At 40.4% G+C, this 17,284-nt stretch overlaps 1 protein-coding gene across 1 annotated transcript in view; it reads right to left on the bottom strand.

Annotated features, from left to right (window-relative positions):
* DISC1 (DISC1 scaffold protein) overlaps positions 1-17,284 on the bottom strand; it is a 289,457-nt gene that overhangs the window by 41,223 nt on the left and 230,950 nt on the right. Inside the window, 1 exon segment of the mRNA XM_061624495.1 lies at positions 297-567. Coding sequence (XP_061480479.1) covers positions 297-567 — 271 coding nt within the window.

Genomic DNA, 17,284 nt, shown 5'->3' with positions numbered 1-17,284 from the left:
TTTCTAATTCCTACACAGTCAGTCACTGCTTCCTATCTGTGGTAAATCACTGCACATTCAACAGGTTACATGTAGGTGGAATTGTCCCGTGCATTGCAATCTCCCATGAAAGTGATTTTGGTGACATGTGGCACAGAACCTTTTCGTCATCTGATTCCAAGTGTAAATTTCTATATTCTAAAGCTGCTAAGTAATTCTTAAGCCCAAGCAGAACTCCTGTCAAAACTGAAAAGAATGACATTAGTGGAAAGCAAACTGAAAGGCAAAGCAAAGCAAAACACAGAAAAAAGTGATACCTCTTTCAGTTCCCAGTGTGTACTTTGGTGTTTGCTTTGGATAACAGGGCATTGGACAGTATTCCACGTGGAATCTCTAATTGCGAAGTGTTTTGATTGTTCCCGCTTGGTGCTCAAAGAGGCACCAGCAGTATCCTCCACTTCATCTGTTTGGCTCTCTTCTTCTTCGGAAACACAGCAACCACCTTCCTTCAGCGGAAACCCTCGGATCAACAGCTGACAGGCCTCTAAGTCAGCTTCCCACACTCTTTCAAGAAGCTGGCTCCCACAGCTGAAATAAAAGCCAAAACAAAATAAGAACTCTGTTCAGAGACAAGAGTTCATATCTTACGTAATACTTTGGGACTCTCTTGTTTTGTACTATATTTTTACCAAGACAAAAAAATTGTAGCTCTCATAAATGAGTTCAACAAAGTGTGTGTGGTTCCCCCCCCCAAAAATCAGTAACTGTCTGTTTCAGTCTGACTTGTAATACATTTGTCTACTATTAGATATCAAGGGGGACACTGCATATTAGATACTGTTGTCTACTCCTTATTAGGCTATGAAGGTCTTGGTTTCTCCTCCAAACTCTACAACTATTGTGAAAATTCTATGCCTCATTCATTCACACTAGTCAATCAAGTTGCACAGTAGCCTAAAATGGCCCAACACAACGTTCTGTCCACGCAATGGTGGTAATCTAGCACTCTATGGCAAGTTGATGTGCACAGCAAGCTACACAGAAGCAGGGGCTTCCACTTTCACTTCAGCCTTGGGTTGTGTATGCAAAGCCTGGGTGAACCCTTCCTGTATTTATTTGTTTGTTTGTTTGTTTGTCGCCCATCTGGCTGGTTATCCAGCTACTCTGGGCGACGTACAAAATAAAACATCCAAAAACATTAAAACATTTAAAATCTCAAACCAGAATAATAAAACCTAACCCACCCCAAAAGCCTGCCTGAAGAGCCAGCTTGTATAGAGCTCTGTATGTGCATTGGAGTCTATCTGTGCTCATTGCACCTGCTGGATTAGACAGTTCTACTTAAAATACCAAGGATTTCAGGCTCCATGAAGCCAACAGAGAGCAAGACTCAGCCACCCTGATTTCAAAAGGAATTAGGGAAACTTAAAAGTGCATGGGATTGCAGCCAAAATGTGTTATCTATAATAAAACCTAATTTCTTCAAATAAATCTGTGATGAATACAAATTGCTTTAAAACTGAGTAGTACAATTATATACCTGAATCTAATACTGTTTGTTTAGACTATTCTTGTGGGATATGCCTATTACATCATCCAGTAATTCTCAATTCTTTACTATAAATTCTTTTCTGAACTACAGCATATATAAATAAATATATGTCCACAAGAAAAATCCAGACAGCACTATTTTGGGTATGCCTGTGTGAATACCTATGGTTCAGAAAAAGAACCACTGCATTACTACTGTGAGTCTGTATAGCTGTTCGTTTAAAGTTGGTATGTAGCTTGAGATCTACAAATCACTGCCTGAATCTCATGGGATCACAGTAATGGGAACATTCTTGAGCAGATCCCATATTAGTAGTCTATATTCCAGCTGGTCAATAGCCTATCCATATTTAAATGACAAAAAAGAATTCTTGGTGTTTGCACCGTTATTATAATCAAAATACGTACAGATTTTTTTTACTGTGCACAGTGCTCTAATCCTTATTGTACTCATCTATATTTGGAACCAGAAAGAGAACATATCAACTTGTCCAGTGAACCTGGCAAGCTTTGACACCTGTGGGCAAGTGTGTGGCTCCATTTATTTGCCTGAGTCATTTAATGCTATCTGATCTGCTTCTTCATTGTATCTGCTATCTCTTCTGGCATACTATGCCCTGGGTTGTATAACTCCTTCCACTTCTACACAATATCCCTACAAGATACATTACAATTATGCCTATTTTACAGCACCTCCCACTGAATCTTATGTTGAGTTTAGATTAATCTGGAGACTTGAGACAGGTCATTACAAGAAAATCCCCTCTCTTGTCCTAAAACACCAGGCAGTAAACTGACAGAATGCACCATATTGTGTGGGGTATGGTAGGCATGGACATGTGCAAGGACTAAGAAACTTACTCTTAGACAGGGCAGTGGATAGTTTGCTTTCAAATTCACAATCATCCTGTCTGAAAGGAGGAAGCAACAGTTCTTTATGTTAGGTTGGTTAGTGAGCACTAGGGAAAGGGCTGTAGTTCAGTAGCAGAGCATCTGTTTTGCATGCAGAATGTTCCAGGTTCAATCCCCAGCAACTCCAGATAGGATTGGGATGGACTCCTGTCTGAAATCCTGCAGAGCCTCTGCCAGTCAATGTAGACTATACTGAGCTAGATAAACCAATGGTCTGATTCAGTGTAAGGCAGCTTCTTACGTTCTTATACGAAAGTTTTTCTACAAACTTCCCTTGTAAAATAGGGCATGGTTGCTTAGTCATTTTGATTGATTGGCTAATAACTCTAAGGAGGTTTAACTTTTCTGTCAGTGAGAGAATCTTTAGGCGACTCTCTGTTATAAACATTGTTCACTATTATTTGACACACTGATCACATTGGATGATGAATGTTAATCCACAAGAGCAGGTGTGTGAGAGATGCACACACGTAGGTAGTACAGATGTGATATATGTCTAGAAAATCCTGACTTAAGACATGAGATTGATTCTGTCTATTCTGAAGCGACTGTTCAAGGTTTGGTCAAGTATATTATTTATTATTCACAGCAAAATTCTTCCCAAAACATGTTTCTCCTCCATTTTCCTTATAGTTTAAATATTTCAGAAAAAAATGGAAGGTATATTAAAATGGAAAACAGTACATGAAACACATTTTATTGTGATTCATAATTGGGTTTGATGATTAGATCTAAATTATACAACACATTCATCTTATAAATGGTTTATTTGTCAGAACTTTTAATTGGTTTCTTTTATCATCTTGTAATAAGCTTTGTGATATAAATGTATATGAAAGGTGGCAAGCATAAATGGTGGTACAAAAATTTACAGCATCAGGGAAAGAGATTAGCCCAGCATATTCTTTAGTATAATGAGATTAACTTTGGGAAGCAAAAGACTTGCACAATGCCATTGTTATAAATGCATTTCATAACTGCTGTACAATTAAATATTGATTTTCAAAGGTATGCCTCTGCATTTATGGAACAAATTAGTTGATAAAACAGTATGAAACTGCTAAACAGAATGCAATATGAAACTGGTAAACTGAATGCAATTCCTTAGCTTTGCATTATATAGATTTGAGGTTACCAAGTTTATGGGTCAATAAAGGCCAGAAATTACAATGAAGGTGTAATAACTGGAATATAAAGTAAGTATAACATATATTTGACCAAAGAAGTCATGTTTTCTTTCAGAATTCAACATTAATATGCTTATGTTATACCTAGAGATATTTCAGACAGGAAACACTGTGAACCTTGCTTTTACATGATCTATTTTTTTAAAATAGCTTTTGTTTCTCTCTTGTATAATTGGTTTCCAATGTTGCCTAACCCAAATGTGTAACATCATTAATATTAAGTAAGTAGAAAAGTGCCCAGCCCTATGCATGCTTATGCTATTTTCTACCACAGGAGTCAACAGGAATAATTTACTAGGAAGTGAAAAATTAAATGAGCTACCATCAGGAACAATCTTCAGAAGGTGATGGTTGACAGGACAAGTGATGGTTGTAGACAAAGGTAACAGGATTACATGAATGGGAAGAGTAAGTGGTTTCTCAGATCTTTGGAAAATAAAGCCAATTCTATAGAAATTAGCAAGTCTTGCTTCTGGAGAGTAACAATGCTTTAGAACTCATTCACAAATGGGCCTTCTTCTAGAACAGAACCAAAACCTTTTGTCTGAGAGTTGCTTGGTTTATGCATCAGAACAGTTGGTTCATATACAGTCATCATACTGGAATTCCTTGCAGTGCCTCTAATGCTTATATGGACGTGCCCCACTCACAAAAGCTTCCATATACACTGCGGGAACAGCAAAAGGAAGTTGTACAGAGCTGCAATTTCCATTAACCTGAATGGAAAAGACCACTAGTGCATAAACTCGACACACATGCGTGTGCGTGCGGTAGCATAGTTAGGATCAGAGTGTGCCATTTCAACATGTCAGTGAAGTCGAGAGTTCTCATATGCATGCAGATTCAACAATAATTGAAAACATGCTGTTTTATTGAAAAAGCTGTTTTGACATTTTGCTTTGAAAATGTATATTGCACAGTTGACTGGATGCCTGCCCATGTCTTCTTCCCTCACTAAATCTTAATACATATAAACAATTTGTATCTTCAGTTTCATAGCCAATAATAAAAAGCCACATGTGCACCCACAGAGTACAATGAATTGCTGAAATCTAAAAATAGCACGGCAAAATTTTTTCTCTTTCTCTTGCCCTTAAAAGAATGGGGGCGGGGGAGTCTGACACTGGTATCTTGAGGAGAAAACTTGTATTTTATGTGAGTGTACAGATTATGTAACCACTCTTTACACTCTGTATGGCCTTTTGAGAAAATAAAAGCGAAAGAACAATTTTTCTATTGCTGAAAACTGATAATGGATGTTTGATTATGGTTATTAAAAACAACATACCACATAATACTGGGCAATAACAGTAATAAAAAAGCATTTCAGCAAAAGTCAGGGATAGGAATTAAGTTTGGGGGTTTTTGTATTCTTTTCATCTGCCAGACATTCATTTCATCTAGGACAAAACTTTAATCACGGCCTGTCATTTTCCTATCAATGTTCAATGTCACTGTGTTATAGTTAAATTATCTCCATGGGAAACACAAAATGACAGGCTGCTGTAGTTCATTGTTTTTCCTTTCATTTCTTTCTAAGATGATGAAGATAAGCTTGCAGAACTGACTTGTCAAAGGAAGGAAATTAACTAATTTACAAGGAAAGCAGCAAGGAGCCTTGTAAGAGCTTACTTTCTAACTGGTTTATTTTATACACTGTATCTTTTAAAAAGGATATTATCTAGTGTATAATATTCATAATTTATTGCACAGAAAGCTGTTCTGACTCTCTCATAAAGAGAGAGAAATACAAGTGGATTATGCAACAAAATATTGTTCAGGGTTTTGCCCAGCTAGTCAGCCATGCCCTTTTCCAGGATATTCCATACCATCCTGCTGCCCCATTTTCCAGCCCCCAACAGCTGCTTAGTGTTCTGTGGCTGCTGACCATGCTCAATATTCATTGGACTGTTTGGGGTTTTTCCACCCCTTAAATTTTATTCCTGAAGATTTCTTGTACTTCTGCAAACCGTGGGGTTCTCCCAAATCTGCTGTGCCTCCCTCTTGTACATGGACTGTGCTGTTTCGCCCACATAATAGAGAATAAAGCAGGGGTAGCCTGGCACAGATTCCAATTTGGCCTATGAAGCTATTATCCAAATCATGCCCATTTGCCCACTCGTGACATCAGGACATGGCTATGAAGAGAGCTTAAAGTGAGGAATTAAAGGTGGTGGGCACAACTGGAGCTTCACCCCAGCAGCAGCACACCCACTGCAAGAAGTTTTTAAAAAAGAATATTTCTATGAGCCATCCAGCTAAGCAGCAACAGCCCACCCTCTACCCTCTACAATGGAGTTGCCATGCACCTATGAAGGCCTTCACTAGCACCCACAAATAGGGGCTCTAGACTCTGAGCTTGCTTACTTTCCCCCCAAAAAAGTCAGTCTCTAGAAAAAAGTTATTAAGTAAATGTGCAGGTACTCTTCTCAGCCATTTCTGTGAAATAAGCCAGCCTAGCTGCTCCTGCCTGTCAGTGTTATTAGCCAATGAGAGAAGTCAGAGTTGTGATTTTTAATTGAGTTGTTTGGACACCAGGCAATAGAATCTCTGGAGTCCTGAAGATTTCTGATTTCCCTTCCACTTTACCACACTTTTCCTCCTTCTTATTTTCTAGTGGGCCTTGGATCCCGCAGTTTGCCCTTCCTTTTTCCTAGCAACCAGGACGCACCTTTCCTATGATGGATTTATCTGACATCAGGTATTCCCTAGAATAGGGCTCGCCAGCCTTTTTGGATCAGTGGGCACACTGTGAATTCCAACAGAGTGCTGTGGAGGGATGTTAAACAACCCTCTCCAGAAATTACACACAAAATGTTTTCTGCTGTGCCGGACCTAATGTTTACTCACGATACAGTGGTATACACATCTAATTAAGAAATAAGGCTGTTTGTGTTTTATGGGGTAAATTCCCAAATAACTAGGTACAGGATGTCAGCCTAGGCTTTGGTTTAGGATGGGTATTGAGGAGAACAGGATTCTTGTGCATTTAACAACTGTATCTCCACAATCAGGCTCAGGAGGACATACCTGAGATTGTCGGGGGGGGGGAGAGCAGCAATAACTGAACTTTCTCTAATTTTGTGTTATGCCATGTCCCCATGGCAGCTGTTTTGTGACTGGCACTCACAGCACTCTCTCAAATTTCAAAATATGACCCCAGGTCAAAAAAAACCTCTGCTCTACAATCTTGAATCCTACAACTTGTGAATTTGTGTTTAAGTTGTCCAGAATCACACATCTAAGTGGCAGCAGAGCATTGTTGTAAAAGTTTGGTTGCATCCTCCATAGAATCTGACCTCAAATTTAATTGCATGGGAAAGATGCCTCACCTATACTTTGGGTACAAAAGCAGACTTCAGTTGAAGTATTCTAAACTGAAATATAACCCTTGGGGTGAAGATGCTGAAATTATATTGATAGAACTATTGATGGTAACACAGAAATGGGAAGAAGGGGGCCTTATTGGTGAGCAAAGCACACTGTAATTCTTGTGCTGGCTTTCCATGTTAAGAGAGAGTTACAGGGCCTGGTTCTGAAGAAAATGTTCAGCAGAAAATAGAAAAAAGCCAAACTGGAGAGCTCCTGGATTAACAAAATTTGTTCCAAACTAATTAAATTATACGTGCCTCTTTAAACTCCCAAGTAATACAAGGAATCACCATATGCTGTATACTTCAATGGGCAATATAGCCCAATGTCAACTTTGATGGAGTTCTCTAGGGGCTCAGGCAGATGCCTTTGAGTCTGCTACATCCACTAACAGGGGATGCCAGACCATCAAATCTGAGGTCTCATATGTTCAAACCGTCTAGCCATTTAGTCACAGCCCCTTTAATCGTTTAGAGACATACAAGATTGAGTAAAAAGATACTTTGCAACCTAAAGTAGTGTTCATTTTGTAAATCTAAATGTAAGCTCCCTTGAAAAAATATACATCCTTTATGCCTTATCAAGTAACCATTCATTGGCTGCCGTGTTTCAAACATTGAATACTGTTGCTACATCCTCAAGGATTGACAAGTGCACTAGTTAAATTAAAAGATAAGGTTGAATAGAAATAATGAAGACAAATAGTGAGAAGTGGTGGGGGCATATTCATTTGCAAAGCTATAGGGTACTGCATTGCTGTCAGTTTTCAGCAGCAATGTAAATGTATATCATAGTGCTGCAGCATATTAAAGTCCATATCCATTTCTTCTCCCACTTTCTAAATTCTAAAATAGAATAGCTAAGTAAGGCTCCTTTGTGCATTGTCAATAGTAACCATCCTTCAAAGAATGTCACCCCCCTAAATAATTGTAAGATTTCTATCTGGGAATTAAGAGGTGCAACTAGATGTGCCCCCTCCCTTGCATGCTTTCTTTCTTTGAGATTTGCAGTACAGCATAATCACGTTAAATTTCTTCAACTCAAAAAAAATTGATATTTATGTTGACTGATACAAACAAAAAATGTAGTTTGGAGCCTGAGGCAACTGTGATAAGGGATTTTGGACGAATCACCATGTGGCCCATGAGATATAACAGAATGCGATTATAGCATATAGTTTGATACTCATCTCTTTTGTGTCTAATACTCTCATTGCTGTCTTCCCATTAGTAACAGCTGAGATGCAACCATTATTAATAATCGGAATTTTAACCACCCTAACCTAAATGTTACTTAGGGTAGCATTGAGTTAGTTTTGCGACAATTAAAATGGGGTAGGGGAAGAGAAACAAATGACAAAATGGAAAGCTAGAAATATACATAATAATAATAATATTCTGTATAGTACTCAATGCACCCGTCAGTAATGTATTTATTTAAACCATGGATGAAGAACAGTTTTTATGACTGGCTTTATAGAAAAAAATACCCACAATTGTAAACTGTAACTCCCCATCCCCAAATACTAGAGAAACTGATTGCAGGTGATTCAGGACAGAGAAAAGAAGTATTTCATACAGTGCATAACTAACTTATATGATTTGCTGCCATAATATATGGTTATGGCCACTAGCTTAGTTGATTTTAAAAGGGTGTTAGACAAATTAATGGAGTAAAAGCCAATCAATGTATTTATTTGTAATGGGGTAGGCAGAGCTTGGAAGTAACTCGTTATTTTTAGTGAGTTACTTGTAATTCGTTACAATTTTAAATAACGAGTGGGTAATTCCATTACATTTGGCAAGTAACGGAACAACTAGTAATTTCCCTACTTTTCAGCTGCAACTTTAACGTTTCCACGTTAGGTTGCACGTTACTTGGGGGCGGGAACAAGGGGAAGACAGCTCCTGGCTGTGATTGGTTAACACAAGACATGTGCCTCACACTGATTGGACCTCTGCGCACTCTCTCTCTTCCCTCGTGATCTGTGTTAGGATGCACGAGGGAAGAGGTGAATAGGCAGGGCCTGCTAGCATCTGAGAGGAAAAAATGGACACCGGAGGAAAACGGTAGGGCAAGGACAACGGAGGAGAAGGCAGCAGCAGAATGGCGAAGAGCTGTGGAGGTGAGTGACGATGATTTGTGTGTGTGTGTGTGTGCCCCCCCGCGGCACCGTTCTGCCCCCCTGCCCCCCCGCGGCACCGTTCTGCCCCCCACTGCCTCTCCTTGCCTCTGCCGCCCCCTCCATCAATCACAAGGCACTTCCGAAACTTCGGCCTACTCAGAGCTTGGAAAAGTTACTTTTTTGAACTACAACTCCCATCAGCCCTAGGCAACATGGCCACTGGATTAGGCTGATGGGAGCTGTAGTTCAAAAAAGTAACTTTTCCAAGCTCTGGCCTACTTCTCTTCCTTCCCCCCCTTTTTGAACTCTCCCCCTTGTTCCCATGCATACTTGTGTGCTGTATTTATCTAGACAGAGCACTCCTGCCTTTTAAAATGCTGGCTAGCTTTTTATTGTATATTTATTTGAACTCCATCTTTCTTTTTATTTGTATTTTTGTCCTGTTTAATCACAAGACTGAATTGTATGTGGGACAAAAACTGTCTCAGTAATAATAATAATAATAATAATAATAATAATAATAATAATAATAAAATCATTAGGCATATAATAAATGGCTTAAGGCTGATTTTTTTGTTCTTGGCAGAGATGAGGTGAGAAGTAGGGTCCTTGCAGCTCCTCCTCTCAGTCCCCCAGCTCTCAAACTCATGTTCTGTGAGAAAGAGAGAGATTCCCAGTCCCAGAGAGAGAGAGACTGTTGACAATCTCTGCTAATATCTATACAAATGTACATAACATGCATCACCTGAACTCACATGATCTAGAGTTACCTTAGATCTTGCAAGATTTGCAAATGAGAAGCAATAGGGTTTTATATTAGTTCTGATTGTCTGTTGGACTATCATAGGTTATATGTTTTTTTCATTTTCTATGGCAAAAACTCCAACTTCAGTGGAATTTATGTGATGTGTTCTAATCATTTGAATTTGGCTAATGAATGCTTTATTCTTTCATCAGAACTTTAGCAGTAGTACTAAAATATTAATAAAAAAGAAAAGGGAAAGAAAAAATACTTTACATACATCATTCAGCTGTATTGCTAATTATAGATATAGATATAAAAGATAAACGCGTTTTGTCAAAAGTATTTTTGTCTACATTTTATACCTCATCCTTGGTTTTCCAAGCTTGGCATGGAATGCTTCTCATACAGAATTAATTTGAAATGCTGCATATTTATTATCATAATCATCATATTCAAAATAAAAAATATATGTACCGCCTTCAAGTTGATTCCAACTTATGGTGACCCTATGAATAGGGTTTTCATGAGGCTGAGAGGCAGTGACTGGCCCAAGGTCACCCAGTGAGCTTCATGGCTATGTGGGGATTTGAACCCTAGTCTCATGTTGTTCTCACAACAACCCTGTGAGATAGTAGGTTAGACTGGCCCAGGCAGGGTTATTCTATGAGCAAAAATGATGCAAATAGGATCTCTTTTAATTGTGCTATCGACCTGCTTACTTCCACTCTGACTGGGGCATCTTGCAGCATGGGGAAGAGATGGGGGCACATCACAGCTGAAGTTCACCCATATAGGAGCATTATTTCTTGTTTATTACAGAGACGCCTGTTGCAGGTTTTGCTGCTGAGAGCAGCAGTCAGTTAGTGCGGCCACTTGAGTCACAGCTTGTTGATCCTGAGGAGGCAAAACTAGAAAGTGAGGTTCAGAAAGGAGGCCCTGTGCATGAGGAGGAGGAGGGCATGAAGCAGTGCCAGTTGCCCACAGCCACATCTACAGAACAGCAAGTACCATGGTTTGGCTTTGAGAAAGCTTGTACATTTGTGAGCCAGAGTGGGGAAAATGTTGTTGTACGATGCAATTACTGCCTTCCAAGGATCAAAAATCTGAGATCAGCTGTTTCCTCCTCATCCAATGTGAAGAAACATTTTGAGGTAAGCCTTTGTCATGCTGGTCCTCAAACAGTGTCCATTGTCTATTTATGCTTAAATTGTGAAGTTCCTCTTCCATTTTTTCTTGGATTCATGCTTTGTTCTTCTTCCTCAGAGGGCACACCCTGAGAAGCTGAGAGCAATTGAAGAAGCAATAAAGGCAAGGAGACGTGGCCTTCCTGAACCAATGCATGACACCCCTCCTCCCAAAATGCTGAAGCAGCAGCAGACAACCCTTGAGAGGTGGGGATCTGGCAGGGAGCCTGTCACCCAGAGCAATCTCGACAGGAGAATCATTGATTTCATTGTAGAGGAGACATTACCACTTCAGACTGTGGACAATCCATCATTCATTAATCTGGTTCGCATTGGACTCCCCAAAGATCTCACCATCATATGTGCCAAGACTCTGAGAGACAGAATTGAGAAGAGAGCATGCCACATGAGACAAACTCTTGCAAACCGAATGGGTGCTGTGGCATATATAGCAACCACTGCAGATTGTTGGACCAATGGCAAGAAGAGTTACTTTGGGGTAACAGCCCACTGGATCAACCCAATTACCCTGAAACGTGAGGTCGGGGCCTTGGCTTGTAAGCGTCTGAAGGGGCGCCATACATACGATGTCCTTTCAAAAGCACTGCATGATGTACATGTGCAGTACAGGATCCACAACAAAGTTATGTGCACTACTACAGACAATGGCTCCAACTTTGTGAAAGCGTTCAGAGTTTTCATGGCCAAAGAACCAGTGGAAGCTGCAGGCACCGGTGATGATGATGGTGATAACCAGGAGGAGGAGGAGGCTGAGGTGGAGTTTGTGCCTATCTGTGAGATCCTGGACACAGGACCTGAGGCAGAGGAAGAAGCTGCAGACTCAGGAGAGGATTTTGTTTTACCACCACACCAGAGATGTGCTAGCCACACCCTCAACCTTGTGGCAACACAAGACATAGAGGCCATGCTTTCTGACTCCTCCAAAAGTAGTCTTCTTGGTCCTTTCAAGAAACAGTTTCGTTCCTTGATGGGAAAGTGCAGCAAGTTGTGGTCCAAGCAGAACCAGTCAGCCCAGATTGCTGAGTATATCCATGCGCAATGTGGTGTGTATCTGAAGGTACCGAATAAGACCAGGTGGAATTCCACCTTTGATGCGTTGAAGCAACTACATGAGCTCCTGTCAACTGTGCCGCTAAAAATGCATACCATAATGGACCGCTGCTCCTTGTCCAGGATCACAGCTGCTGAGATTGAAGTGGTACAGGAATACACAGAGATTATGGAGCCACTAGCCCAGTCCCTAGATATCCTGCAACGGGAGAACGGCATGTTCATGGGGTATTTGCTACCAACGCTCTGCAATCTGGACCGCAAGTTAGAAGGACTGGAAAACAAACCTGAGAGGTACACATACTGTTTTCAGCTGCTGAGAGGTGTGCGCGAAGCCCTAAGAAAGCAGTTTGCAGCTATCTGGGAGGACAAGAGGCTTCTTCTGGCAGCCTGCCTACACCCTCGCTTCAAACTAGATTGGCTGGAATCGTGTCAGGCCACCACCCATACCAACAAGTAAGAACATTAGGGAAGCCCTTTGGGTGGATTACTCCAAGGGAAATGCTGTCTCAAGGGAGGCATCAGAGGGCTTAAGGTGGTAGGCAGGGGCTGGGCCTTTTCTTCCTGGGGCTCCTCATCACAACCTTGGGTTGCTGCAGGTAATCCTTAAGGGTCTGCTGTGCTGCCCCATGAGTGTGGTGACTGGGTCACCTTCCTACCTTCCATGTCATCATCCACAGGCTCAGGCTGGACCCTGAATCAGGGGACATGACAAGCATCAGGAAATGAAGAGCAGATGATGGTTTCCTAACATATATGTGTTAACATATCCTCTCTCTTTCTTAGATACACAATGGAAGCCTTGTTGAAAGCTGAAATAAAGATCGGTGTACTTAATGAGGACAGTGATCAGTCTTCAGATAAAGACCAGGAAGGAGATGACTTAGAAGATGACTTCTTTAACTTTCTGCCCCTGGGCAAGAAGTCAGCAGTGGACACTGCTGAGGAGGAACTGGTGAGGTACCTGAGGTCTCCCAGCAGGGAAGTGTCATCACTCCATGGCTTTCCACGTGTGCTGCGGTGTTTTTTGCAGCACAACACAGGCATGCCTTCAAGCGCCGCAGTAGAACGCCTGTTCAGTACTGGTGGCAACGTAATGACTGTAAAAAGACATTCCTTGTCTGACATGCTCTTTGAGCATCTTGTTCTTTTGAGACATAACAGAAACATATTATAAAAGCATTTCAAGTGTAAAATTTGATTTCAAGAGTTGGGGTATCTTCATTGCTTGGGGGGATGTGAGATTCTGTTATGCCATTATGTTAATCTTCAAGTGTTGGGGTATCTTCATTGCTTGGGGGGATGTGAGATTCTGTTATGCCATTATGTTAATCTTATGGATAAAAGTTTTTTATTCTACTACCCCCTGTGTGTGTGTGTTTATTTTTAATATTGTTTTAGGCTTCTTAGATGTGCAGCAGCCAAGGCCAGCACCTTGTAGGAGTTTTTTTAAAAAAGTAACTGAAATGTAATTGTAGTGATTACTTTTGAGAAAAAGTAAAGTAATCAGTTACTTTTAGAGCAATTGCGATTGTAACGGTAATTACTACTTTTTGGGCCAAGTAATTGTAACTGTAATTTATTACTTTTTAAAAGTAATCTTCCAAGCTCTGGGGGTAGGAAAATCCTAATAACTCTTAAACCGCTAATCAGAATTTCACCAAATCAATGAAAGTGTGGGGTCCACAACAAGCCTGAATAAAGTACATCAGTAGCCATCAGCAAAACTGGATATGCTTTCCTAAAAATGAGGGGGGAGGAATCAAAGTCTCAATTTCAGCACTATTAACTTTCTGTATCTGTGACAATTTTTATCAGATCAGCTTGGCATTTTTGTGGACCTCATCAGGTAGATCATGTATACCATGTTTCAGTTAATTAGCCCAACTAATACCATTTGCATAAGCTATAGAATGTTGAGGTTTATAATGATGGAACCTCATTTTTGCTATTCCCCTCAAGTCTGGAACCATTTCCTGTTCCTATAATGAGTCATTCTCTGAGTTATGAACAAATAAAACAATAGCTTAACAAAATCTTAGAATGCCATCAAACATTAAAAGCCAATAATCATAGTAGCACAATGCAACTCTAAACGTATCCGCTGACGTAAAAGCACAAAAGCAATCTAGTCAACAGAGACTAAAATAATTTTAGTACTGGTTAAAGAATATTATAACATTAAAACAAGAAAATCTCTTACAAGATTAAATAAACAAAAAAAGTATTTGCCTGGCACTGAAAATATATTAATGATGGCACTAGGGTGTGCTTTCTGAAGGAGAATATTCCATATCCGGGGAACCATATCTGGGGACCCTTAATGTCTACTAATATGCAGCCTCCAATTTCAGGCAATATGTCCCTCTATAATACTTGCTAAAGAACAGCTATTATGTTCACATTCTGTCTGTGGGCTCCAAAGATATATCTTGTTGGGGACTGCAGAAAATAGCTTGCTGAACTAGAGGGACCTTTGATATGATCCAGCAGGGCTTTTCTTATACTATTAATTGTTCCATTAAATTAAACGGACATCCTAACACCCTACTCAGGATAAATCCAATTGAGTTGATTGATGGGGAGTTTATTACTTCCAAGTAAGTATGTACAGGATTGCAACTTTAATGCTTCAAATCAATATGAAAAAACATCTATGGCAGCCATTCTTGTACTTTCAAGGTTTTTTGTGGCCATATATATTCAATTATTCTTTTATGCAATACTTAAATATTTGTGTATGTAGTTTATAAGGTCTAGTTTTGCAAAAAAAGTACAATTTTGTAGAAATCCATTTTTAGTCTGAACCCATTAGACCAGAATAAGTAATTCTCAATACACAAATGTTTCTGTACTGTATTTTACACATTTATATTATCTCATTTTCTTGTGAATGTTTATTAAATATATCAGCAATATCTCACATTAAAAGTCTTAAAGATGGCTCAGAAATTTCATATGGTACAGAATACAGCTGCTAGAATACCTGTGAGAACCAGGTGTTCTGAACATATTGCACCAATGCTCTACCACTTATAATCACTGCCTGTTCTTTTCCAGACTCAATTTAAAGTACTGGTTTTTATCTTAAGGCCTAAATGGTTTGGAGCCAGGTGGTCGCCGGTCAGCTCCAGGCGCTCTTGGATGAAACCGATTATCTGGATCCGTTTCAATCCGGTTTTAGGTCCGGTTTTGGCACTGAAACAGCCTTGGTTGCCCTGCATGATGACCTTTGTCGGGAGAGGGACAGAGGGAGTGTGACTCTGTTGATTCTCCTTGATCTCTCAGCGGCGTTTGATACCATCGACCATGGTATCCTTCTGGGGAGACTCGCAGAGTTGGGAGTTGGGGGCACTGCTTGGCAGTGGTTCTGCTCCTACTTAGTGGATCGTCGCCAGAAGGTAGTGCTTGGGGAACATTGCTCAACATCCTGGACTCTCCATTGTGGAGTCCCTCAGGGGTCGGTTTTGTCCCCCATGCTTTTTAACATCTACATGCAGCCTCTGGGTGCGGTCATCAGGAGGTTTGGAGTGCGTTGCCATCAGTACGCTGATGACACGCAGCTCTATTTCTCCTTTTCACCTTCTTCAGGTGAGGCTGTTGATGTGCTAAACCGCTGCCTGACCGCGATAATGGACTGGATGAGAGCTAATAAACTGAAACTCAATCCAGACAAGACTGAAACACTGTTGGTGAGCTCTTTCCCTGCCCGGATGGTGGATGTTCATCCTGTTCTAGATGGGGTCACACTCCCCTTGAAAGAACAGGTTCGTAGTTTGGGGGTCCTTTTTGACCCTTCCTTGTCGCTTGAGGCTCAAGTGGCCTCGGTGGCTCGGAATGCATTTTACCATCTTCGTTTAGTAGCCCAACTACGCCCCTATCTGGACAGCAACGATCTCGCTTCAGTTGTTCACGCCCTGGTAACTTCTAGATTGGATTACTGTAATGCACTCTACATAGGGCTGCCCTTGAAGACAGTTCGGAAACTTCAGCTGGTGCAAAACGCGGCAGCCAGGCTATTGATGAGGACCAATCGGTCTGCGCATATAACACCTGTCCTGGCCCGTTTGCACTGGCTACCTATTTGTTTCCGAGCCAGATTCAAGGTGCTGGTTTTGACCTATAAAGCCTTACACGGTGTGGGACCACAGTACCTTGTGGAATGCCTCTCCCGCTATGAACCTACCCGTTCACTTCGTTCAGTATCTAAGGCCCTCCTCCGGGTACCATCTCACCAGGATGCCCGGAGGATTGTTACCAGATCTAGGGCCTTTTCTGTAGTGGCCCCCGAATTGTGGAACAGCTTACCTGAAGAGATACGCCTGGCGCCTACGGTGCTTTCTTTTAGGCGCCAGGTTAAGACCTGGCTGTACTCCCAGGCTTTTTAATGTTTTTAATGTTAATGTTTATGTCTACGTTTTATTTTAATATTGTTGTTGATATATGTGATTGATTTTATTATAATATTGTATTTTTAATCTGTTTTGTACACCGCCCAGAGAGCTACTAGCTATGGGCGGTCTAAAAATGAAACAAATAAATAAATAAAATAAAAAATAAATAAATAAATCTGAAGATCACCTACACCGATATAAACCTGCCTATGCTGTAAAATTGGTCACAGAGGCCCTGCTCACAGGCCCAACATCAAGGTCCATCAGACTGGGGGTCACTCGAGACAGGGCTTTTTCAGTGGTGGTTCCATATATCTGGAATTCTGTTCCAAAGGATGCATGTATGGTCTCATCTTTGTTAACTTTTAAAAGGTGCTTTAACACTTTTTGTTTCAACCTGCATTTTATGGAAAGTGTTGAGTTTTTAAATGCTGCTGTTTTTTGTTTTGTGACTGGAGTGTTTAGTACATTTTTTAAAAAAGTTTGATTTTGTTTTAATTATGTTTGTAAACTGCCTGGGGGGGGGGTTGCCCTGAAATGTGGCATACATGTTTATTAAAGAAATAACAAACAAGTTTTAAAAGACTGAGCATGGGAAGAGACTAAAATAGGACAGTGAATAATTTGCCAAACACAATAGTGTTACAACTGAGAAACCAACCTGACTATTTTGTAAACAGATTTTTATTTGTAAAATTTTAGTTTCTACTCCTACAACTTTTAACTGTCTAACTGATATGGCAGATTCAAACACTTCATTTATG

Source organism: Rhineura floridana, chromosome 4 (assembly GCF_030035675.1).
Source record: "Rhineura floridana isolate rRhiFlo1 chromosome 4, rRhiFlo1.hap2, whole genome shotgun sequence".
Classification (NCBI taxonomy): Eukaryota; Metazoa; Chordata; class Lepidosauria; order Squamata; family Rhineuridae; genus Rhineura; species Rhineura floridana.
The sequence above is the reverse complement of the archived record's forward strand: the minus strand, read 5'-3'. Positions and strand labels throughout refer to the sequence as shown.